General features: G+C 42.4%; 1 protein-coding gene across 1 annotated transcript in view; it reads right to left on the bottom strand.

Annotated features, from left to right (window-relative positions):
* SPG11 (SPG11 vesicle trafficking associated, spatacsin) overlaps positions 1 to 26,496 on the bottom strand; it is a 2,547,571-nt gene that overhangs the window by 2,107,371 nt on the left and 413,704 nt on the right. Inside the window, exon 6 of the mRNA XM_044077700.1 lies at positions 20,547 to 21,010. Within this exon, the coding sequence (XP_043933635.1) occupies positions 20,547 to 21,010 (464 nt within the window). The remainder of the gene's footprint in view (positions 1 to 20,546; positions 21,011 to 26,496) is intronic.

Raw genomic sequence — 26,496 nt, 5'->3', positions numbered from 1 at the left:
AGTTCCAAAGATAAAGACATCTCCAGTTCTGAGGCAGATGGCATCGGGTAGCTCGGAACCGTACTCTCTAAGCCTTCAAATGAAGTTAGAGAAGGAAGTAAAGGGAGAGTAGCTGAAGAATGGAATCTTTGACCTGTCAGGGTACGAACCGTGATGGATCCTGTCACACCTTGCACCCAAAGGATTTTTCTCACCAGTCTCTCCATGTCACCTTCGGTTAGACTTTTAGAGGAATGGGCTGACATCACAGAAGGCAATTTAGGTCTCTCCAAGAATGGTGATGGAAGTCTTGGGCATAGGCGAACTAGGTGACCGACTAGGGTGCCATAAAGGCCTGCCTTGTAAAGGGTGCAGTTTTTTTTACTTTATTTATTTTTTTATTTTCATTAATTTAGTTAGTCCATTCTTTCTTCTCGGTGCCTGCTCAAAGGCACCGGAACCACAGGGCAAAGGGGGTGTTGAGCGCCCTCCCACTTTTACAGCACTGCGGTATTAGCACCTTCTCCTTTAAGGAGAATCATGCATGCACACACAAACATGGAAGTAAGTATGATTTTCAGGCGCGCAAAATGTAAGCTAGCAGTTTTGTTAAGGGGGATTAAGTCCATGTGTGCTCGTTTGGCCGTTCGGTTAAGAAAGAAGGCAAGTGCATGTGTGTGTAATTTAAACTATTCGTTTCTGTATGTGTGAGAAAGTGTGTGTGTGTGTGTGTGTGTGTGTGTGTGTGTGTGTGTGTGTGTGTGTGTGTGTGTATATGGAATTTAAGTTAGTATGGAGAAGCTGTGGTCTGTGTAGTGCAGTTTGGTTCTTGGTGGATGCATGGTTGCTACAGTGGGAATGAGGGATTTAAGATAGAGGTGCGAGAATTCAGGGAAATTAGCTTGAAAAGTAATGAATTTTATTCTGTGAAAGACTGGTAGCCAGTGTGCTTTTGTGAGCACATTGCAGTGGCATTCTGGCTTGGGAGGCATTTTAATGAATCTGCAAATACTGTTGGCATGAAAGATTTCTCTCTGAAGCTGTCACTACAAGAAAGGAGTCAATACACAGGTTGTTAAGGAAATACTCCCGTCCCAATATCATTCCTTCCTTCAGGGAACAGAAAGTGGAGTGAGATATCTCATCTCAAAAACAGATGGAAGTTGATTTTGTTTTTTGTTCCTTCAATAAGGTGTAGAAAGCTAAGATGCTGCTCTATAGAAATTGCAAGGTATCCAAAGTGTCGTGCGCCATTTCTATGGTATTAGGTTATTGGTTATCTGCCATTCCCATATATATTGTTGAGTTTGTGTCTTGCCCTAAATGACATTGATTAGTGTTTCTGGTGTTCTGACAGAAAGAATTGTATTAGGTCTTCTTGGAGATGGTTCCTTATTACACAATGGTGGTGGTAGGACCTGTAAATTACCATAATGGCTGCATGTAGGATGATAGAAATATGGGGGGAGTTCTCCAGGGAGTTAGTTGGTCAATAAAGAAAATAGAAGTTGAGAAACTCCTGAGCCTTCTGGTACTCCTGTAGTCAAGTCTTCACATATCTTGTTTCATTGTTTATTAAAAGAATCTTTAAAACTACAAATTTAAAACACATTCTGACAAGTGGTGCTGTATTATACAAAGAATATAATCAGGAAGGTGAATCAAAGAACAAATACATTTATGTAAGGCCCTAAAAAATGTGTGCAAGGAATCTAAGTTTTAAAAATAGTCCAAAGGTAAACTTAATCCTCCAGTAGCCTGATGCATTTTCTATGAATGTGGGCTTTCATGCTGTTTCAATGAATGCAAGTTTCAAGGGCAGAGAAGTTTACTGCTCATTTTCATTGTGAGGCTGTGTTTCTTTAGCAAATTGTTATATGCGTTTGTGCTATTTTATTTCAATACCTGCAATATGCACACTGATAGGTTTGAAGTGTTTATAGCAGTTGGTGAGAAACAGCCAGGTAATGGAACACTGGAATGGCTGGGAGATAGGGGGTTGCTGCAGGAGGGGCTGTTCGGTGGGAGATTGATTGTCAGCTTAAAACTACAAACGATATCTTAAACTAATTTACTGTGTTCGTTATCTATAGGAATAAAGTAGAGTTTTGATTTTGGGAGAAATATGTTCCTCATCCAACTGATTCCCTCCAGAATAAATGTCAAAAAAAGAAGAAAAAAAGGAATGGATTTATTTGCAGGGACACAAAAAAACTTTCAGCCATGAGATTTAACTGGTCTTCAAGTTAAACCTCCATAAGAAAGCCAGGCAGTGAAACTACTGGTATGTACTGAAAAAAGGCACAGGGTGAAAGTTTAACAAAATAATGGCGAAGTTACTGATAATTAACTCTTCACAGTATCATGTATGGAGAAAATGGGTGGAGAAACCTAAGAAAAGGAAAACACAGTAACCTTCTACACATGGAAGAACTTGGAAGAAACTATAAACAGACATTGATAGCAGTGGAGATGAGACTGCAATTAGTGCACAAAAGGAGGACCGAGGAAGGAGACAAAAATGACACTCACTGGAATAGCATAGTGTGACAAAATAAATAATTAAATAAACTGCAAGCTTCATGATGCAGACATTCATCAAGTGGAACTGACTGCCTACAGAGGAGATGACTATCAAAAGATCACAATGGGTCTGTTTACCCAGAGACTAAGACTGTGGTTCCCCAATATGATCCTGGTGAGGTCTGAGACTTTTATCCCATGATCCGCACAGAAAAAAGTGACTGCTATTCTATGGTTAACAGAAAATAAAATAAAAAAGTGTTCAGGAAATAGGATTTTTTTTTTTTTTAGTTGAGAAAAAGCATGAAAGAAGTGTCTTTTGGACTTGTAGGAAACAGGATCAGTTCTGAACTGCATTTTTAAGTGGACAAAAGATACAAAAGAGTGGCTTGTAGGCATGTAATTAGATTATTTAGATAGGAACACTTGAAATTTACAATGTTGGATTCTTTCCATCAAGGATTTTCTATGAGGAGGAGCTGTAACTTTTCTTTTCCCACAAGAAAAGTTCTACAAATGAACAACTATGGAATCAGGATTTCAGCTGTGCACAGCTGGCCTTAGCCATAGGCCAACTAGACAACTGCCTAGGGCATCACTCTAGCAGGGGCACTTTTCCAGTAATCTGGGTGGTATAGGTAGACCAGGATGGGGACACTGGGTGGTGTGGAGCCCTTTTATTAATTTATTTATTTATTGACATTTGTTATCCGGGAAAGTCCACTGGACCAATGACCCATTTTCAGTGGAGGCCTGGAGAAAAAAGCTCCATACAATCACAGAAATTTTTATATAACATCAGCTTAACTTTGAAAGTTTTTACACAATACAAATTGAAGTAGATATACAAGACAAATACATATTATAGAGGTATACAATACAAGAAAATAAACCCAATATGTTAGATTTTTAGTAATTCTGTTTGTATATTCTTATAAGTAAGAACACTGTTTAATCAATTCTGTTTATCCAGCCACAGAAATAAAGAAAGCAAGAGAGACTGGATACAAAGACAGATTGTGTAAATTGCAACTATATTAAGTTAGTAAATGTATTTGTAGTGTATAGTGACCAAAACATTTAAGGTGGTTTAATTATATTTTATAATTAATTATTATATTGCTGCCTAGGGCACCAGTTAACCAAAGACCCTGCAGCTGTGTCAGAGGAAAGTGATCAGCGAGTGAACAAGCAGAAAAGGGTCAAACAGCATGGTACAGACATGAAAGCACCTCAAAAACTGTTTCTGCTACTTGGAACAAAGAAGAATTATAGGAGACAAAACAACCCAGTAGATAGAACACTGATTAGAGGAATATTTAAAACTCTGGATAGAGCACTACCTAAAAAGTATGAAGTGTTTTAATTTTGCTAACTCGTGTGTTAATCTTTTTCAACAAGTTTAAGAAACAAATTTCAATAGGTTTTAACATCAGAAAGGCTTCTGTGGGGTTAATCTTCAGTTAGGCTACCCTGCAGGACCAGCATGTTGGCCTACCTCTACTACCTGCCTCTCACCAAAGAATGAATGGACAAACTGGTATAAAAGGAACTTTAAATGTGCAAAGCGAACTTAACTGCTTGCAATTATGACGTTAAGAATCCTAAAATAATCTATCTAGCCATCTCAAGCATTCTGCTTTACTGTTATAAAAAAACAATGTACAATGCAGAGGCTGTGTTTTAAAATTGCAATGATGTTTCCTTTTCTACTCTATAAACAAAGTATGCTGCAAAGGGGAGAATGCAAGACATTGGAATTTAGACTGTACATCCCTAAATGAGCACTATATACAGGCAGCTGAGAGAGCAAAAAGGGAAATGTGCATTTTTATATAAGCAGAACACTGACAAATGCCATGTAGTGCCCATCTTTACTAAACAACAGATGTGGGATAGTTATGGGAAATACTTTGCTGTAAAGTAAATGGACAATAAAAAAATAGAATATATGAAAGTAATATTATGGGTTTAAACTGCTGCACAGTAAAGACGTTTAAAAGTAAGTGGACTTTCAGTCATTAAACTATTACATGTTTAGAGTGTATTACAGAGGAAAAACATGGAGAATAATTTATTTGCATAAAGTGTTAAAGCTCTGCAGCGCCTGGAAATCAGGGAGAAGTGGAAAATCTTATGGATTTGACAGAGAAGAAAAAAATGGGGGGGGGGGCAGAGGCTTTAGTGGCAATGACTTATACTGCCTGTTTTGAAGCAAGTTCATCTGAGAAAAAGACAGATCTGTGTCACTTACTAGCTAGTAACAAGGGATACTTAGGTGAGTCATGAAATAATCTTATACTACCCCAATATTTATCAAGATGGAAGCAGAAGGGGAACACCTACCTTGACAAAAAAGGTATTTTCATGAATGTTAAAAGAAAAAAAGTGGATAGTTATGGAAGATAAGCATGCTGTAATGGGGGTGCTAGACGGACAAGTGAAGGGAATTATTAATGCTTACATACCCCCAGGAATGGACAAGATGGAACTAGTTAGTATAATTTAGGACTGGATATTACTTCAAGAGAGCAATGTAATAAGGGTAGGGGACTTGCGTACATTTTTTTTAAAGAAAAAGGAGGTGCATAGGAGACCTTAAGTAACAGAGACACCAGCAATGGGATGGTTTATAGCCATGTTCATGTACATTATGGGGATGACAGACATACATTCTCACCTCAATAAGGAGAGAAAGGTCTACACCTTCTACTGCTTTCAATTATAGATCCATAGCTGATACTAGGCTATTGATCCAATGGACCACTTTTAGCTTAGCCAACAACGCAATCAATTTATCAAGACATGAATTAATAAAATGTTAGATTCAAAAGAAAATACAGATATGTTAGGAACTTACTATACTTGTTGATGTTGAGCAGTGTTACTGTTGCAGCCTTCACTTTTGGGATATCCTGCCATGAAGGTGACCCACATCCAGTCTTCCAAACCTCTTCCCTTCTGTAGGGCTTCAGTTGATGCCCTGCTTCTGGCACATGGACCTCAGTGGTATAAAACATACATCAGCAGACGCCGTCTTCCAAACTTTCTTGCTCTGGCAGAACCAGAGAAGTTTTCTGACTCCAGAGTACAGTGGGCCAAGTGGTACGGCCAGCAGTGATGAAGTCCCCCACTAGGTACACAAACTGCTGGCTCCAGGGAGAAGGGTTAACAAAACAGGGGAGCATCCCTGGTATTATACAGACGAAGCATGTAAACAGATAGACCTTAAATCAGAAAGGTCTATAGTCAGTTAGTGGGATAGTTTTAAGCAGAGAGGGATGGGTTTAAACAGTATTTGAGAGAGTATTTAAAGGAAATAAACTAGGAAAAGAAACCAGGCTATAGAGATGTTTGCAAAGGTTCCAGATAGATGTTCTGAAGGAAGAGAAAAAGTTACAGAAGACACGTTCTGGGACAGAAAGTAGAGGAATCTGAAAACAGAAGATTAAAATTACTAGATGCAAAAGTTGATACAGAAAAGTGAAGGTTATAGCTTGATTTTTTTCAACTTTTCAGGAAGACAAATTTATTTTCAAATATTTGAGTCTGTCATTCCCAAGTGGGTGACTTTAGTTTTCATGAGACAAATATGTGGGAGCATTCAGTCTAGCTGTGCAGAAGGTTAGAAGGTTTGAGCTGTAGTTCATCTGGTACAGGGTTTGATTCCCGCAGCTCTTGTTTGCCTATTGCAAGACCTTGAGCAAGTCACTTAACCAGATGGTGCTTAGGGAGAACTAAGAATTTGAGTTAGGCTCCTCAATGGTTGCTGTAGATCAGACTGCAAGTAAAGTGTGCTGTATCTTTAAGATGCATGTCAAGGATGTACGTGCACATACAAATCCCAGACACTTGCACTCCCTAGTGCCATTTTGTGTAAGAGCAGCCACACTGAGAGCATGCATGATCGCAACTGTTAATCTGTATACAAGTTACTTTAAGTTAAAGTCAGTAAACCTTTATAGGGATGTATTTGTATAGAATAAAGCTGCTTCAACAGAACCCACAAAGACTCTTCTATTGTGTCTAGGAGAGCGACATGGTGTCAGAACCGGGAGTAGAGACAATAAAATCCAGGGCCATGAAGTGCAGAGACGACAGTGAAGGTAAAAACAAGTACAGTTGTGTACACTTACCATAAATGTAGATGTTCAAGGTGTATTCACTGTTGCAGTCATCACATTTGGGTTATCTGCTTGCAGTAGCCCTCAGTCGGCCTGATTATCAAAGTCTTGGGTCCTGCGTCGGTTGCTGTCTCATCTTCCATGACGTTAGGTAGTCAGGGGTATAAAGCATGCAGCCGACGCCATTACATCAGTTTTTCTTGCCCCAGATGTCAGGTGCCCCCCTAATGGGGAGCAATTAAATATATACATACAAGGTTACACCTCCAACAAAAAAAGCAAATACACCAAAAAGCTTTTAAGCACAGTAAAGGAGAGTAAAGGTATAGCCAAAATAAGTCAGGGGGCTGGAGGGAGGGTAACCAGGACTGTAACAGTGAATACACTCGAACATCTACATTTATGGTAAGTGTACACGGCTGTACTATGTTCTTCGTGTTTCACTGTTGCAGTCATCAAATTTGGGTAGATTCCCAAAGCTAAGGAAGGGAGGAGGCATTTAGATAGCTTTAGGACCAGCTATAAGGTCCTGCAAGACTGCAGTTGCAAAGCCAGCCCTGGATTGAGAGAAAATTGGTAAATGGTAATGCTTGGTGAAAGTATGTACAGAACTCCAGGTAGCAGCTTCTAGAATGTCCCTGGTATGTACACCTCTGAGAAAGGCTGTAGAGGTAGATGCAGCCCTGGTTGAATGGGATCTAATCCCTTGTGGGATAGGCTTTCCATGGTGCTTATAGCCGAAAAGAATGCAATGGCCTATCCATTTAGAAATGGTTTGCTTTGAAATGGTCTTTCCCTCTGCCCCTGCAGCAAACGTCACCAGCAGTTGATCAGATTTCCTTTGAGGTTTAGTCCTGTCCAGGTAAAATCTAAGTTGTCTGTGCACATCTAAGGAGTGCAGTATCCGTGCCCCTTTGTTCTGTGGATTAGAAAAGAAGGTAGGCAAATGAATGGCTTGATTAAGAGCCACACTGGATACCACCTCGAACATGAAAGAGGGATTGGTCTTGAGGGAAACCCTGTCCGCATGAAAGATGATGAAACACTACTGCCATAAGGGCCTGTAATTCAAATACCCTTCTTGCTGAAGTGATTGTCAAAAGGAAAGCTGTTTTCCAAGAAAGAAATTTTAAATATGCACTAGCAGCTGGCTCAAAAGGAGGGAGAGTGAGTTTTTCCAATACAAAGTTGAGGTCCCAGGCTGGAGTTGAGGATCTCCTGGGTGGTCTTCAGTTTTTGGCCCCTCTGAGGAACTGCTTGAGCAGTGGGTGAGAAAAGAGGGGTGGTTCTGTGTTATAATGAGCTGAAATGGCTGAGGCATGAATTTTAATGGAGGAAAAAGAAAGGCCCTTGTGAAGCATCTCAGTTAAGTATTGAAGAATCTGAAGTAAATTGGGCGCTGCTGTGCCCATCCCTTGAATTTGGTTCCAGGCACAGAATCTTTTCCATTTTTCAGCATAAGATTTTCTAGTACTAGGCCTCCTTACCTCCAAAATGACATCCAACACTTGTTTACTAAGGGATGGTAGCGGAGAGATTAGGTAATTAGCCAGGCTGCCAGGTTCAGGGTTTGAAGCTGAGGGTGCAGAATCCGGTTCTCCTGTTGAGACAACAGGGTAGGGGTCAGAGGCAGGTGCCATGGAGCCAGCAGTGACACACTGCGCAAGAGGGGGTAACCAGTGCTGGAGTGGCCAGTCTGGTGCAATCAGTATTGTCCTTGGTTTGTCCTGTTTGATCTTTAGCAGTACCTTGGGTAGGAGAGATAGAGGAGGAAAGGCATAAACTGATAGGTTTTTCCAGCTGAAGGACAGAGCATCCACTTTCCAAGCTTGCTTGTGGGGAGTCCTTGTGCAGAATTTGTCCAATTGGTAGTTCTGGGGAGACGCAAACAGGTCTATATCTGGGCTCCCCCATCTGTTTGTCAACATGTTGAACGTCTTTGGTTCCAGTTTCCACTCGTGTGGGTCCATGAGATTTCTGCTTAGTTCGTCTGCCAGTGTATTTAGTATTCCTGGCAGGAATTGAGCCTGTAGCTGCACTTGGTAGCTCAGGGCTGTGTTCCACAGAGCCATGGCTAGTCTGCAGAGGGGGTAAGAATGGGTGTCCCCCTGCTTGTTTATGTACCACATAACAGTGGTGTTGTCCGTCTTTACCATTAACTGTCCTGGAAGAATGTGGTCCTTGAAAGGTGTCAGAGCATTCTGTACAGCTAACATATCTTTTTCATTGATATGCAGGTGCATTTGACTTGGGTTCCATTTGCTCTGAATGCACTTCCCTGCCAGGTGAGCCCCCCATGCATAGTCTGATGCATCGGTTGTTAGGGTTTGGGCTGCAGGGGGTAGAGTGAATGGTAGCCCATTGTTTTGGTGGCAGGCCTCCACCCACCAAAGGAACTCTAACCACAGGCAACGTATGATAGGAATCATTGCTTCTAGGTCCTGAGAATGTTGACACCATAGGCTTTTTAGATACCATTGTAGTTTCCTCATATGCAGTCTTGCATATGAAATTAGTAGAATGCAGGAGGCTATGAACCCCAAGGCTTGCAGTACTTGCCTTGCAGACAGCAGGGTTTTTGTGGCCATTAGTTTGAAGTAAGTTGTCAAATAAATTTGTTTCTCTGGCGTGAGGAAAGCCATCTGGGAAGTTGTATTCAAGCTTGCTCCCAGGAATATAATTTGTTGACAGGGTACAAGATGTGATTTCTTTTGGTTTATGGTGCACCCCAGACAAGTTAGCACCTTTTGTACAAATGTCAGATGATTCAAAAGTATGTCCTGGCTTTCTGCATGAATTAGACAATCGTCCAGGTATGGATATATGTGAATATTTCTTTGCCTGCAAAATGCAATAACTGGAGCTAGGCACTTTGTGAATACCCTGGGCACAGTAGATAAGCCAAAGGGCAGTGCAGAGAACTGATAGTGCAAGTAGCTGCTTTGAAGCATATGCATCTTCTGTAAGATTCCCTGATTGGGATGTGCAGGTAGGCTTCCTTTAAACTGAGTGTTGCCAACCAGGCATCTTTGCCTAGCATAGGAAGCAACTGATGAAGAGTTAGCATCTTGAATTTTGGAATCTAGGTCCAGGATAGGATGCCATGAGTTGTCTTTTCTGGGTACCAGAAAGAGTCTTGAGTAAAAACCTTGTCCTTTTTCCTCTTCTGGTACAGTTTGAATAGCCTTTATGCTTAAGAGAGACAGTACTTGCTTTTGAGCCTCTGCCCACTGATTTGGGGGTAGATCTGTCCAACCGTTTGGGGTTGGTAACGTATGGAATTGAAATCTGTATCCTTGGGAAATTATATTTAAAACCCATTTGTCTTGGGTAATGAGTTCCCAGTTTTTTGCCTGCAGAGCAATCTTTCCCCCTAAAGGAGCAGTCAGTTGAGAAGCACTTGGAAGTTTTAAAGCTAAGTCACTGAGACAATTTACCATGGGGGGGGTCTTACTACTCCCTGATTTGGAAGTGGGAGCCCCCCACTGCTTAGTCCTGTGCGTACCCTGGGACTGAAGCCTGGGTGTTCTGCTGGATCTGGGTTTGGACTGAGAAGGCTTGGAAGAGGCAGGAAAGTACCAAGTCTTAGAGGGCCAATGCCTACTAAATCTTGGAGGCTGTACTTGCAGGAAATCTTTAACAGTTTGCATAGATTTAGCTTTTTCCTCCATCTTTTTAAGAACTTCTTTTGCTTTGGTGCCAAACAGGCAGTCCTGATTTAAAGGGAGCAACAAGTAATTTAGCTTTAACATGATCTGGCAAGGATTGTTCCTTAAGCCAAGCATGCCTTCTAAGTACAGTCCCAGTGACAGCAGCCCTGCAAGATGCCTCTAATGAACCAAAACCACACTGCAAAGTATGTTTTCCAACCTGTTCAGCAGAATGCATTAAATCCTGTAAATCCTTATTTTCAGCACAATCAGGAATCAACATCATTTTCTGTTTAAGCAGTCCAATAATATGCTGCCGATACTTTTAAACATATGAAACTGGCAGTTTAAGGCCTTGATGGCCAAGGCTACAGAAGTGTATACCTTCTTACCCCATCTATCCAGTGCCCTGGAGTCTCTATCAGAGGGGGTAGGGTTTTTGGCAGTAGTAGCCTTAATGCCCTTGGATCCCTGTGAAATGGTCTCAGGATCCGCAGTGGGATTTTTAAAAAGGAACTTGTGAGAATCAGGAACCCTGTAATATCTATCAGGTTTTCTGGGAACAGGAGGTAAAGACACAGGGGCCAAGCTAGATTCCGAAAAGGCATCATCCACAATGTCCAGTACAGGGGGGATAGCTAAAGGCCTGTGCTGGGGCAGGAGTAAGAAATCCCTAAGTCTCTTTTTAGAATCAGAGTAATCCTGGCTTTCTCAACGAAAATGCTCCCTAAGAGTATGCAAGGTTTCACCAAAAGAGAAATCCTCTGGGGGGGAAGCAGAGGGAATACAGTCCTCTGCATCAGAATACTCATATATAGAGAAGGGTAAATCCTGGTTATCAGAGGAAACAGAAATTTCAGAATCCTGGTCAGAAGTATCATAAGCAAATTCAGTCCTAGGTCTCTTAGATGGGGAAGGTTGGCTTCCCCTGATTAAAGTAATAAGGTCTTCAGCCATTTTTATCATTTGTTTTTTTAGGCATAGAGGCCTGACCATGCGGTCTGGAGGTCGGTTTTCTAGTCATGGTTCGAGATTCAGGCCTTGAAGAAGAAGATGGTGTCGGTTTAATATGCAAGTCAGTAGGCCTGAATACACCCTCAAAAGCCGGTGCCTGCACAGCGGCTCCAGACCCATCCAAGGTAGAGACACACGCAGGTTCCACGGCTGAAGCATCTCGCTGCATACCGGACTCCGAATGGCTCTCAGTAGAGGCCTGTGAATCTGAAGTAGCACCTCACTGAGTACCAGCGAACTAGCGACTGGCTTAGAAGAAGTCTCGTCGGCAGCTTTGAACCTAGGCGGCCTGTCTCTGTCTTTATCTTTGCAGTTTTTTAGAATGTCGGTAGTTGGATGGCTTACCGAAGACATATCTGGATAATTAAACCGAGCACCCAAATATTTAGAAGCATAAATATACCAACAATGAATAGTTTGTTGCTTAAATAAGGCACAAAACCAACAGTGAGGTACGTCGTGGTCAGGGCCTAGGCAAGGAATACAGTACGAATGGAAATCTTTATGAGGTATTTGCTTTCCAAAAGAAATACAATTACTGACTTTTACTGACACTGGTATAGAGCAAGAAAAAGTTTCCCCAACAGGGTACTTCGCTTTAGTTGAAGACTTCGGTTCTGAAACTCGAAAAAGAAATTTTCAGGAGTCGGCCAACTGGCACTTGCGAACTGCTTCTGCTTCGGGCACCGCACGGCAAGAAAGACTGATGTAATGGCGCCGGCTGCATGCTTTATACCCCTGACTACCTGACGTCATGGAAGATGAGACAGCAACCGATGCAGGACCCAAGATTGTGATAATCAGGCTGACTGAGGGCTACCGCAAGCAGATAACCCAAATGTGATAACTGCAACAGTGAAACACAAAGAACATCCAAGAGAAACAAGCACAAAAACAGCCAAAAAAGAAGCAAAGGTAATGAGAAGTAGCATGAACCGTTTGATAACAGAGACAAAACGGGGCATTACAAGGGCACAAACCACATTACTGAACAAGCAGAAGGCACGAAGGTTTGCTGGCTAAAATAATGTTTAAGATAAAGGTAATTGTTGAAATGATTACAGCAAAGCAAAACACACATGTTTAAAGTAAAGTGAGTGTGTTCAAAGCAAAACTGGGCATGTTTAGTGTAAAATGAGTACAAGAAAAGTACACTGGGCATGAAAAGGGCTTAAACAAACAAATATAATAACGCAAAATGAGAAAGAAAAGGCGCATTAAGCAAAAATAAAGCAAGGCGACTGCATGTGTTTTGGCAGCGTGCTATGCTTTGGCATAACTATGACTTTGTATTGTATATCAAGGGCATAACTAAAGCTAGTCGAAGTATCTCAAAGTGTGTAAAAGTGTTTACAATGTGTGCTTACTGCCTGAGAACAGTATTACGCAAAGTCCAATTATTCACAGGTACTATAAGTTTGTTCATTAGCATTATTTCAGAAAGCCCAAAAAGTACAAACTCAGAAGTACAAAGGCACTGGACAAAGTTACAGGTACTGGCATTTCTGGCACATGTGCATGAGTGTATGTTTGTGCTTATTTGCAAAACCCTTCGGTGGTATGTGTTAATATGGCAGACGGATTTCAAAAACCCCTACCATGTTTGATCAGAATATTACAGACAATTGGAGAATATTTGAGCAATAGTATGAGATTTTTATACAAGCAGCTTATGCAGATAGAAATGCACGTACCAGGGCATTCATTTTGCTAAACCTAGCTGGGTCAGAGGCCATAGAAAAGGAGCGTTCATTTGTGTATGCACCTGCAGTATATGAAGGAGAAGGTGAAAATTATCATAATGCTGTTTAGGCTGAATCATGGGAGGACCCCAAGTGTTTGAAGTGGAAGTTCAGAGAAATATGTAAACTCAAACATAAAATACATTAGACAGGCATTTGTTTTACACAAGAGATCAGAAACCAGGGGAAACATTTGCAGCGTACATAACTGACCTGAGAAATGGAGCTAAAACATGTCGGTCTGGTGACTTAAAAGATGAGCTGATAAAGGACAGGTTTGTGCTTGGTATTAACAGTGCTGCTATGAGAAAGATTTTGCTTAGTGACAGTGGTTTAAAGTTGAGTAAAGCCACTGAGACTTGTCAAATCCATGAGGTGACAGAAAAACACATGAATATGCTTGCAAGTGACAAGAGCAAATGTAGATAATATGCAACACGTGGCAGAAAAAGTAGGCCCAAGCATGTGGCAGCTATGAGGTTTCCAGTGAAGACACATAGCTTTCCAGCAAGTTCTAAGAAAGGAGCACATGCCAGCTCAATGACAAGCATGACTCAGCAAAACCCAAGTCCAGCTTTATTGTTAATTGTCGCAATTGTGATGCAAATCATGAGTCTAAAAGAGAGAAGTGCTTAGCATATGGTCAGCAATGCTACAAGTGTAAAAAATGGAACCACTTCCAAAAGTTTTGTAAATGAAGTAAGCCTCACACAGTTGTAAAGAAAGGTCACACAAAGAAGCAAGTTGATCAAGTAGAGCCGAAGCAGACTGTTTTCCATATAGATGGTAAATCAGTGCTTGATGAAAGAGTTGCAGTGAATTTATTAACAAGGAGCAAAGTGTTTTGTACTGTCCGGATTAATGGAAAATCCGCAGAGCTTAAAGTAGACACTGGTTCAAAGTGTAATGTTATATCAGCAGACACATTTGCTAAAGCGAGAAAGTACAGTTGTGTACCTACCATAAATGTAGATGTTCGAGTGTATTCACTGTTGCAGTCATTACTCTTGGATTATCCTGCTGGCAGGCTACCCTCAGTCGGCCAGAATTCCAAAGTCTAGGTCGGCCTCGGTTGCTGTCGCCTCTTCTCTGACATCAGAGCGCCAGGGGTATAAAAGATGCAGCAGACACCATTTTCTTCAGTTTTTCTTTCCCCAGATATCAGGTGCCCCAAATTGGTAGGCTGAAAAATATGCCAATAAGAAATGCATGCACAGAAATAACATTTCCTTCATCTACAAGCAAGCAAATACACCAAAAAGGTTGTATAGGATAAAGAAGTGCAGATAAGTCCCAGCAAAGAGAAGGGGGATGGTGGGTGGGTAACCTGGTCTGTAACAGTGAATACACTCGAACATCTACATTTATGGTAGGTACACAAGTTCATCGTCTTTCACTGTTGCAGTCATTACTCTTGGGTAGAATCCCAAAGCTGAGGATGGGTGGCTGGGCTAAATAGGATTCGGAGAGGCTATGAGGCCCTGCAGAACTGCAGTGGCAAAGCCTGCTCTGGACTTAGAGTAGACAGGCAAGTGGTAGTACTTTGTAAAGGTGTGCAGTGAACTCCAAGTTGCAGCCTCTAAGATTATCTTTGGTTGGTACTCCTATGAGGAAGGCTGCTGAAGTGGCTGCTGCTCTGGTGGAATGAGGCCTAATGCCCTTAGGCACTGATTTGCCATGTTGAAAATAGCAGAAACGGATGCAATTGCCTATCCATTTAGAAATAGTCTGTTCTGAGATAGCCTTTCCTTGTGATCCTGCAGCATATGACACTAAAAGTTGCTCAGTCTTTCTGAAAGCTTTAGTTCTGTCCAAGTAGAAGCGTAACTGCCTGTGTATGTCCAAAGAATGCAGAATTTTCTCACCCTTGTTCTGTGGATTTGGGTAAAAGGTAGGCAAGTGAATGGGTTGGTTGAGGGCCACACTGGACACCACCTTAGGCATAAATGTAGGGTTTGTCCTCAAAGAAACCCCATCTGAATGAAAAATGATGAAAGGTTCCACAGCCATGAGTGCTTGTAACTCCGAGACTCGCCTTGCAGAGGTTTTTGCTAGGAGCAGAACTGTTTTCCAGGATAAGAATTTTATATCTGCTGTTGATGCTGGCTCGAAAGGAGGCAGTGTGAGTTTTTCCAAAGCATAATTGAGGTCCCAGGCTGGAATTGGTGCTCTCCCTGGAGACCTAATGTTTTCGGCCCCTCTGAGGTGCTGGCTCGAAAGGAGGCAGTGTGAGTTTTTCCAAAGCATAATTGAGGTTCCAGGCTGGAATTGGTGCTCTCCTTGGAGGCCTAATGTTTTGGGCCCCTCTGAGGTACTGCCTTGTTAAAGGATGAGAAAAGATAGGTGGTTCTGTATTGTAATGGGCTGAAATGGCAGAGGCATGAATCTTAATTGATGAGAAAGAAAAGCCTTTGTTCAGCATCTCAGTTAGGTATTGTAAAATCTGAGGTATATTTGGTACAGACGTGTCAATGCCTTGTTCCTGGTTCCAAGCACAGAATCTCTTGTATTTTCCTGCATAAGATTTTCTGGTACTGGGCCTCCTGGCCTCCAAGATGACATCCATAACAACTTTTGAAAGAGGAGTGTTCTGAATGGCTACATTATCTGCCATGCTGCCAGATTCAAGGTTCTGAGTTGGCTGTGCAGGATCTGATTGTTTTGTTGGGTCAGCAAGTGAGAAGTTTGAGGCAATATCTATGCTGGACCTTGAGACAAGCTCTTTAGGATTGGGTACCAGTGCTGGCGTGGCCAGTCTGGTGCAATCAGTACCATTTTTGGTTTCTCGTCTGACCTTTAGGACTACTCTGAGAAGGAGAGGCAGTGGAGGAAAGGCATAAACTGTTAGGTTTTTCCAGCTGAAGGATAGAGCATCCACTTTCCATGCTTGCTTGTGATAAATCCTTGTGTAAAATCTCTGCAATTGACAGTTGTGAGGGGAGGCAAATAGATCTATGTCTGAGCATCCTCATTTCCTTATTATCATGCTGAAGACTTGTGGATCCAGTTTCCATTCGTGGGGATCCATGAGGTTTCTGCTTAGTTTGTCTGCCAGAGTATTTGTTTTTCCTGGCAGGAATTGTGCTTGCAGGTGAACTTGAAAAGCCAATGCTGTGTCCCGTAAGGTCATTGCTTGTCTGCAGAGGGTGTAGGAATGTGTACCTCCCTGCTTGTTTATGTACCACATGACCGTAGTGTTTTCTGTCTTTATCAGTAACTGTCCTGGATGAAGCAGGTCCTTGAAAGCTGTCAGGGCATTTTGAACAGCTAGCATCTCTTTTTGATTGATGTGAAGATGCATCTGGTTTGCAGGCCATGTGCCCTGAATACATTTTCCTACCATATGGGCCCCCCAGGCATAATCTGATGCATCCGTTGTCAGTGTCTGTCTGGCTGTGGGTAAACTGAATGGCAGACCCTTGTTGGGGTGACAGGCTTCTGCACACCATCAAAACTCCTGTTGTAGGCAGGGAATGAGTGCAATTACTGTCTCCAGGCTGTGGCAATGCTGAGTCCAAACACTTTTCAGATACCATTGTAGTTTCCTCATATGCAGTCTGGCATATGGAATTAGTAGAATGCAGGATGCCATAAAACCCAAGGCCTGCAGGATTTTCCTTGCAGATAAGTGGGTTTTTGTTGCCAATTTCTTGAAGTAAGTAGTCAGTTGCTTTTGCTTGTCTGGCGTGAGATAAGCCATCTGGGCAGCTGTATTTAAGCTTGCACCCAGGAATATTATCTCTTGAGAGGGCACTAGTTTTGATTTATTTTCATTTACTGTGTAATAGTAATCTTTTTACAAACGCCAGATGCTTTAGAAGAGTGTCTTTGTTCTCTGCTTGAATTAGGCAGTCGTCCAAGTAGGGATATATTTGAATTCCTTTTTGTCTGCAAAATGCAATTACTGGTGCCAGGCATTTTGTGAAGACCCTGGGCACAGTAGATAAGACAAAAGGCAGTGCAGAGAATTGGTAATGCATTGAGCCAGCTATGAATCTGAGGTATCTTCTGCAAGATTGTCTGATTGGGACATGCAGGTATGCCTCTTATAGGTCCAAAGTTACGAGCCAAGACCTCTTGCCCAGCATGGGCAGTAGCTGCTGTAGAGTCAACATCTTGAATTTTGGAACTTCCAGAAACGTATTTAGTATAGACAGGTCCAGTATTGGTCTCCAGGTTTTGTCCTTCCTGGGTACTAGGAAAGGTCTGGAGTAAAATCCTTGCCCCTGCTCTTGTTGTGGTACTTGGTGAATGGCCCTCATGTCCATGAGGACTGTAATTTGCTTTTGTGCGTCTGCCCATTGATTGTGTGGCAGGTCTGGCATGCCCTTTGACCTTGGTAGAGTGTGAAAATGGAACCTGTAGCCTTGGGACACTATGTTCAGGACCCATTTGTCTTGGGTAACCATTTGCCAATTTGATGAAAAAAAGTGCTAGTTTTCCCCCTAAGGGGACTGTCAATAGAAAACTGCTTGGAACTGGTAGATGAAAGTCATTGCGACTGTTTCCTGTAAGGTTGTGATTTCTCTTCTCTGCTTTTGGAGGTAGGAGCACCCCATTGTTTAGGACTGTATGAGCCTTGGGGCTGAGATCTGCTTCTGGGACGCCTGTATCTGCCTCTTTGTGGTCTGTCTGACACTGGAAAGGACCAATTTTTAGAAGGCCATTTCCTGCTAAACCTGGGTGGCTGTACCTGTAAGAAATCCTTGACTGTCTGCATGGAGTTTGCTTTATCCTCCATTTTTTTCAACACCTCTTCTGCTTTAGTACCAAACAAAGTATTATGCTGTAATGGTGCATCTAAGAATTTTGCTTTAACATAATCAGACAGATTCTGTTCCTTTAACCAAGCATGCCTTCTAATAACAGAACCTGTAAAAGCGGCCCTGCAAGAGGCCTCCAGTGAATCATAACCACAATGCAAAGTATGCTTTCCCACTTGTTCAGTTGCATGCAATAAATCCTGCAATTCCTTGTTCTCTAAACATTCAGTATTTGTCAACATTTTCTGTTTAAGCAGTGACATTAAATATTGCTGATATTTAAGCATACGAAACTGACAATTTAAAGTCCTTACAGCCAGGGTAGCAGAAGTGTAGACTTTTAGAATCCCTATCAGAGGGGACAGGGTTTTTTGCAGTGGAAGCTTTAACCCCCTTGGGACCCTGAGATATAGTTTCTGGGTCAGCAGTGAAGTTTTTATATAGGAATTTATGGGAATCCGGGACCCTGTAGTATCTGTCTGGCTTAGCAGGTGCAGGGGGTAAAGAGTCAGGGGCAGGCCGGACTCTGAAAATACATCATCTACAATGTCTAGAACAGGTGGAATAGCAAGGGGTCTGTGCTGAGGAAGAAGCAGAAAGTCTCTGAGCCTTTTCTTAGATTCAGAATAATCTTGGCTCTCCCAGTGGAAATGCTCCCTCATAGTATGCAGGGTTTCCCCAAAAGAATAATCCTCAGGAGGAGAGGCTGAAGGAATGGATTCTTCAGCATCAGAATCCTCATAGGGAAGCATGGAGTAATCCTGTTCAGAAAAGGAATCAGAGGAAATAGATACCTGATCAGAAGAATCATACTCTGTCTCTTGCGTAGGCCTCTTATCAGGAGGGGGATGGGAGCCCCTGATCAAAGTAATTAGGTCTTCGGCCATTTTGAGCATCTGTTTTTTAGGCATGGAAGTCTGAGTAGGAGAATGCTGTACTTGTTTCTTTGAAAATCTCAGGAGTCGGCTGACCGGAACTTGCGAACTGCTTTTGCTTCGGGCACCGCGCGGCAAGAAAGACTGAAGAAAATGGCGTTGGCTGCATCTTTTATATCCCTGGTGCTCTGACGTCAGGGAAGAGGCGACAGCAACCAACGCCGGACCTAGACTTTGGAATTCTAGCCGACTGAGGGTAGCCTGCCAGCAAGATAACCCAAGAGTAATGACTGCAACAGTGAAACACGATGAACATCTAACGAACAACTCAATGTAGCCAGTAGTGCGAAACTTGTTGCTTACAGATTCATAGATTAGTACTAAGCTAACTGCCCTTGCGAGCCATTTTAAGCTTAGCCAATTATCCCTTGTGAGACTCAAACCCTGCACCTTGTGTTTGTAAGGCAAACACCTTAACCATTAGGCCACCCTCCCAACCCCTAAAATTAGTACTAGGCTAACTGCCCTTGTGGGCCATTTTAAGCCTAGCCAATTATCCTTTGTGAGACTCAAACCCTGCACCTTGTGTTTGTAAGGCAAACACTTTAACCATTAGGCCACCCTCCCAACCCAAAGCAATGACAAGGCTCGAACCTGGGATACTGTGCACCATAGTCAAAGTACTGAACCACTAAGCCATGATAGTTGGAGGTGAAGAAACTCAAACTGAAGGTTCAGTGATGTTTTCATGTTATTTGGCCAAGAACTGTTACAACTTGTTATTCTATGTAGTCTGAAGACCAGTGCAATCTTTACTGGGTCTCAAAGATAGTTCACGAATGAATCTGCTATCTTTTGTTATTTCGAGATCAGACTGCAAGTAAAGTGTGCTGCATCTTTAAGAAGCATGTCAAGGCGATACGTGCACATATAAATCCCAGACACGTGCATTCCCTAGTGCCATTTTGTAACAGCAGCCATACTGAGAGCATGCATGTTTGCAGTTGTTAGTTTGTATACAAGTTACTTCAGTAAACCTTTATAGTAATGTGTTTGTATAGAATAAAACTGCTTGAACAGAACCCACAGAGACTCTTCTATTGTGTCCAAAGTAGGAGAGCGACAGTTGCCTTGAAATGCAAGCTTAGTAACTGCCTATGAACCAATGAACCTAAGCTATCAGACTAAAGCAACAGCAAGTACGGCATATCTGAATCCCCAAATGATTTAGCTATCCTACAGAAAGGTTTGTCTCAAATAAATAACTGGTGCCAAAATCATGAGCTGTTACTATACACCAAACAAATACATTACTGTATCCTTTGAGAACTACCAGATTGACGGTATGACCCTAAAAGTTGACCCCGTTCGGATTTTGGGAATTTATGTGAACAGTGACCTAACGTTTACAGAGTGAATCCAATTTTCTAAACATTACATACTCAACAATTTAATCCAATACTGGTTCAAATTGTTAATATTTCAAAATCCATACCTGGATACATCACCATGAAATGTTCTGTAAAACAGAAGTGCAATGCAATTAAACAGCCAACATAAACCACTACAGCTGCTTTATACGCTTAAGAATGCTAAAAAGTCACGTTCCTTATGGCATACTGTGCACCACATTCCAAGAGTAAGAGTACATCAATAACCAATTTTGTTATTTCTCTGCCTCAGAAGTCAAAATTTCTCCTGAAATTATGCAGTCTCTAATTTTTCTGGATGCAAATCTGTACTTTTTATGGACAATGATCTGCAAAACAAAATACTTTTAAAATACCGCATCTCTAGATCTAGAAACAATATGGTTTTAGCATACAAAGAAAAGAAGCAACTAATTATTCTAACAAAAACTGCTACAAACACCAACCTGTGATAAGAAGACTCGAGACATCCTCTCCATCAGTGTCAACGGGAACACAGGGCTTATCAATATGATGATATGTCACATGTTGTGTCTTCAGATCCCACAGTGCAATAGTTCCAGCCTCATTATCAGCTGATGTTAAGGTGAAGAGTACTGTATAACCAGACAAGGATACTTTTTCAGTTTTCATGGAATCTTTCATTCCTTGCAGCTGCACGTGTTTCTCTACACTCTGAGGTACTGCCTCTCCACTATGACGATTCCTCTTCTTTATGTACCTACTGAAGTCACATGTGGACTCCTGTGAAATAGCAGATGCCCCCCGACATCTACTTGACAACCAGCCTTCATTCAATTCTACACGAGGAAGATGCATATACCAGGGTGATGAAATTTCTGGAATAAAGACTGTAGTAGTACAGGCTTTGGTTTTCCAGTACAGTGATGTCAAGTGAGAATCCCAAGACCTAACACAAAAATAAGGACACAATATTACTGATATTTTTTTAGTTAAGCAAATTATTTTCAAGAAGCAGTACTGAATAAATATTTTTCATAAAAATTTTCTGTAAGACAAAATGACTAATGATTATAAACACGTCAATACAGTTGGCAAATTACCCGCGGTGGTGGTGCTGCAGTAGCGCTGTCGCCTCACAGTAAGACGCTGTCCGGTTCGATTCTCAGCTAGAGCGTCTTCTGCGTGGAGACATGCGCGAATGGGCGTACCTTCGTTGGAGGTTGTGCGTCAGGGCTGGTAACTCTGCACGTAAAAATCAACTTGCAATCATTAGTGGACCGGAGTTCCACTCTGGCGACCCCTAACCGGGAAAAGCCAAAAGAGACAAACAAATACAGTTAGCGAATTCTGGTGAATTTTCACATCTACAATGTTGTGTCTACAGAAATGTGGTTATCATTTTCATTCTGAAATTTTACTAAGAAAAAGGGAAGAACATAGCTACATAGAGTAAACAATGCCATAAATTTTCTTATTCTAAAAACAAAATCTTGTTAGTCAAAGCTGTTCATCTAAACTACATTTAACAACTACAGAGGAACCTCCCATACCACTGACAAAATTTTCAGAAGTACTTCCATCCTCATCAGTTCAAAACGTTAATTAGCATCAAAGATTCTGTATATATCAATAACCATAACTACATAACCTGGGAAGTAAGGGGCTGAAAAAACTGAGGATTTTCTAGTGATAACCCCTAACTCATACTTGTATCTAGGCAGGAAGCACAGTTTTCATCTACTTCATCTGCCACCCTACTCCCCACCCCAAAAGTGTGTCCTCTTACTGAAAGCATGGTCTCCGTTTACTAATGGCTCACTGCTTACAGTTGCCTAGTCACACCATTTCCTGTAATTTCATCTGCTCATCAACTGAAACTTCTAATTCCATTATGGATGGAAGCTTTGTTGTTTTCTACCTCTTGATGACTACCTTTAAAACTACTAACAAGGACAAGCCTAGAATATTTCTAGAGTCCACCCCTTTCCAAAACACAACAGAGGTGGCCGTAGCTCTGTCAGAATGGACTCTAACTTTGTCTTTTTTTCCTTCCTTCATACAAAATGAACAAATCAGAATTTCTGAAATTCTTTGTCCTGTCAATACAGCAACGTTATCTGTAAACACCCAGAGTATGTAGAATTTTCTCTTACTTTTTTCGGTTCTGGAAAGAATACAGGGAGATGAATATATTTAAAGTAAATTCTGAAACCAATTTAGGCATAAAAGAATGGTTGGGTTTCTGAGATACCCTGTTCTTGTGCAAGATGAGTTAAGGCTGAGTCACCATGCTTGTAAATCAGATACTCTTCTTGCAGAAGTCATAGTACTGAGAAACACTGTTTTCTATTACAAGAACTTTAAATCAGACTCATGAACTGGTTCAAAACAAAAAAAGATTAAGTTATTCCAGTGCAAGGTTAAAATAGCACGAAAGAGCCACTGGCTGCCTACATGCATGAATATGTACTACCTGTCTGAGAAACTGTTTCACTAAAGATAAAAAAAAGAGGATCGAAAAGCAAAATTGCAGAAATGGCTGAAAGAATTAATCTGGATGGAAGAAGAAAAAAAGGCCTAAGGATAATAACTTACACAAATGTAGAACCAAATGTGTTTTCAGTCTTAAAAGGATTGTGGTTCTCAGTATGGCACTAACAAGAAAATCATTTTCCACTTAGCCATATATAATTTCTTGCTGAAGGTTTCTTAGTATAGCAATAACCCACGCCTGGGTAATGCTGGATTTACCCACGGTTGGCGTGGTTTGGTCACGAAGGCGAATGTAGTCTTGCCAAAGGTACCAAGGTTATGGTCGACGCCATAGTTCCAAGAAGCTGCAACACCACCTTTGCTTTGACTCTTCGAAGGGGAAGTAGCCTGTAAATTTGCTACGCAAGATTCTGTATTCTGTTTGTAGGTAGTCTGGCTGTCACAGAAACTGTGTCTATGTTTGCTCCTATAAATGTTATAGATTGAGTGGGCAAAGTAGAGGATTTTTCCCAGTTTAAAGAGATTCCCAAATGGGAACAGAGCTTGATTGTGGATCTCTCGATTGAACTAGATGATGCCTGGTGGTGCAGGTCAGGAGCCAATCGTCCAGGTATGGAAAGACTTGGATTCCCTGACACCTCAAATGAGCTGTGACTACTGCCATGCATTTGGTGAATACCTGGGGAGCTATGGTGAGACCAAAGAGCAGCGCCCGAAACTGGTAATGATTGGCTCCCAGCCGGAAGCGTAGGTAGCTCCTTGATGCTTTGTCCATCATTATGTGGTAGTAGGCATCCTGGAGATCTACTAAGCACATCCAAATGTCTTTCCCTAACAGAGGGAGTATGGATTGTATAGTGACCATTCGGAACTTGGACTTCTTTACATACTCATTTAGCCTGCTGAGGTCTAGGATGGGTCTCCAGTCTCCTGTTCTTTTTGGAACTAAAAAGAACCAGGAGTTATGTTCCGAATCCTGTCTGGTCTGCTGGGACCTTTTGGATGACTCTTTAATAGCAGCTTTTTTAGCTCTATAACCGCTTGATCTCTGTGATTGGGTGGTACATCTGGGCGTGGTGGAAGGGAAAAGGGTACAGAGTAACCTCGGTGATAATGTCTTGTACCCACTTGTCTCGAGTGAGATTTATCCAGGCTTCTGGGTACAAGGACAGGTGATCCCCGACCGGCTCCACAGATGCACAAGTCGGGTTCCACATCAGGAACGCTGACAGGGACGGTCACGAAAGGAATCGCAACCTCCCTGATTTTGTGGGCCTCACCTGCCTCTAGGGCGACGTCTACTATAATTTCATCCTCCCCTGCCTCTGAAGGAGGAATCACCCTGTGTAGCCTGGAAAGGTCTCTGTGATTTCTTGAACCACATTTTACCGCTCTTCTGACCTTTAGTGTAAGGTCTACAAGGAATGGTAAAACGGACTCCCACGGCAGAGAGAGAGTCTTTCCTTCCTGTTCACACCTGGTGAGGGTACATTTCACCTTGGGTCCAAAAAGAGAGGATGCGTCCACGGGAGCACTGGTGAATGTAGACTTGAAAGGCTCAGCAAAGTTGCAAAGATGCATCCAGGAATGTCTCCTCAAGGAGACTCCTGAACCCGCCTCCCTACTCGCACCATCAGCTGCGTACGAGATCAGCCGCATGGAAGAGTTAACAATATATGTGAGAGTAGCCAACTGAGCCAACACTGTAGATGGGACTGCTTCAGTAGAGGTACCCTGAAGAGCATCTCCTGACTCCTTTAGGAGATCTCTCTGAAGTCTCGTAAAATGTGATAAAATGTGATAGATAGTTCAGCGATTGGAGTGTAAAAGCCGCTGAAGAGAAGATATGCTTCCCGTACCTATCCATCGTTCAGGATTCCTTATTGGGTGGAAGGATAGAAGAAGTCTCCGCTAGCTCCTTCTTATTGGCCACTACCACCACCATGGCATCAACAGGTAAGCCCTTGGATAAACATTCTTTGTCTTTAGGGGCAGAAAGAAATTTATTCAGCCTCCTAGGGACCGATTACATGGCATCAGGAGTCTGCCATGCTTTCTGACTCACAAGATCCAGTAATTCATCAAATGGAGGAGACACCCATGAAGCTGAGGGTTGAGACCCGAAAGCCTTCAGGTACACGGACTCCTCATTGGATGGGGTAACGGTGGGCCAGCTGCCTCTCTGCCTGAGGATCTTCAAAATGTCTGCAAAGGAGACATTTTCAGAGGATGACTTAGGGGACCCCTCCGACTCATCGAGGTCAGTGTCAGATGTGACAGACTCATCAGGGGAGTCTACATGCATCCTCTTACATGATCTCTTCCGAGGGGGCTCCTCAGCAGGGTCCTCTGCGGAGGTCACGGAAGATCGGAGGCCACCCAAATGGGGGTCACGAGGCTGTGGGTCTCTGCCCTCCCGGGGGAGAGAGGATACTGAGACCGTAGTCGGTGCTTAAGGGAGTACAGCATCGGTACTCCTACGTGGGATGGATGAACTATCCAACATACTTCTCATCCTCACGAAGACTGATTTCTCCGGCTCTGAACGACACCCCGGCTCCGAAGACAGCATAGGTGCTGACAGCTCCAAAAGAATTGGCTCCAAGTATGATGTAGGGTCCGAGCTCACTCAGGCCGACGCACCAAGAGGAAGACTCGGCACCGAAGAGGTTAGGTTCCAAGTGTCCCCCTTGGGACCCTAGACACTTCGGACGGCTCCGAGAGTGTCTGAGCGGAGCTCGGTTCTGAGGCAACCACACGGGGTGCTGGAGCCGAGGACACCACTATAGTCGGTACCGACAATATTGGCTCCAAAGGCCCAATCTGGGTTGGAGGAGGAAAAAGAGCAGGATCAGTAGCAGGACTCTGCTCTGAGACCGAATGAGTCGGAGTCGATAATTTTGGCAAGGCCGGCGACTTGAGGAGTGTGAGCACCACTCTCTCGATGTCTTCTTCAGATAAGCTCCTGAAGGATCTGGAGGAGTGTGTGGGAAACCTTGCTCTCTGCAATATATGCAATGTTAGAGTAGAGGAGACTGGTGGAATGCCTGTAGATTGGCTCCGAAGATGACTGCTAGTGATCGGCACAGACACACTTGGTGCCGATACTGCTGGGTCTGTGTCCAGAATCTCAATCGGCCCCGAAGACTGTGGAGCCGAAGAGACAGAGGCCAACTCTGATTTAGGTAACTTCTGTGGAGGTTCAGAGACAGAAGTTGAGGCTGGAGAAGGCCTTTTAGAGGTCTTGCCCTTATATCCTTTCTAGAAGACTGCGACCTAACAGAGGAGGAAGAACTGGCTAGGTCTTCCTTGAAGGAAGGTTTTAGCATGTCTTTTAAAATCAGCTTATTCTTCCATTCCTGGAGTACTCTAGGGCTAAAGGAATGACAAAAGAGACAAGTTTCTTGAAGATGTATGGCCCCCATGCAGTACACACAGACGCTATTGTCCATCGGTGATGGACATTTTTTGCGAACATTTAGTACACTTTTTAAACCCTGTTTATGTTCTTTATGTTCCTTGGACATAATGGCAACAGAGAAAAAAACAACACACTCGCACAACAGGAGAGGAACTAGATCCTCTAACTTAAGCAGATCTAGCCCTAACACCCACAACAAAAATAAAAGGGGTTTTATTTTTACTAGGTTCTCTAACTTAAACGAACCTAGTGCAAGAAAGAAAAAAAGGGAACAAACTAGCACCTCTAAGTTAAACGGTCTAGTCTAAAAACACACACTAACGGGAACCACACACAAACAGCCATTAGGCCCAAGAATTTTTGAAAACAGCAATAAGTCAAATCCAGTTAAAGACACAAAACGGTATCACAATAAGATTGTCAGCAATCAGAAAAAAACTTTACAAGAAGCAAAAAACTCCTAATAAGCAGTAATAATAATGAACTAAATCACTTAGCCACGGCCAACCAAAAGAAGC

This window comes from Protopterus annectens, chromosome 7.part0, assembly GCF_019279795.1.
Source record: "Protopterus annectens isolate FY-2018-M chromosome 7.part0, PAN1.0, whole genome shotgun sequence".
Classification (NCBI taxonomy): domain Eukaryota; kingdom Metazoa; phylum Chordata; order Ceratodontiformes; family Protopteridae; genus Protopterus; species Protopterus annectens.
The sequence above is the reverse complement of the archived record's forward strand: the minus strand, read 5'-3'. Positions and strand labels throughout refer to the sequence as shown.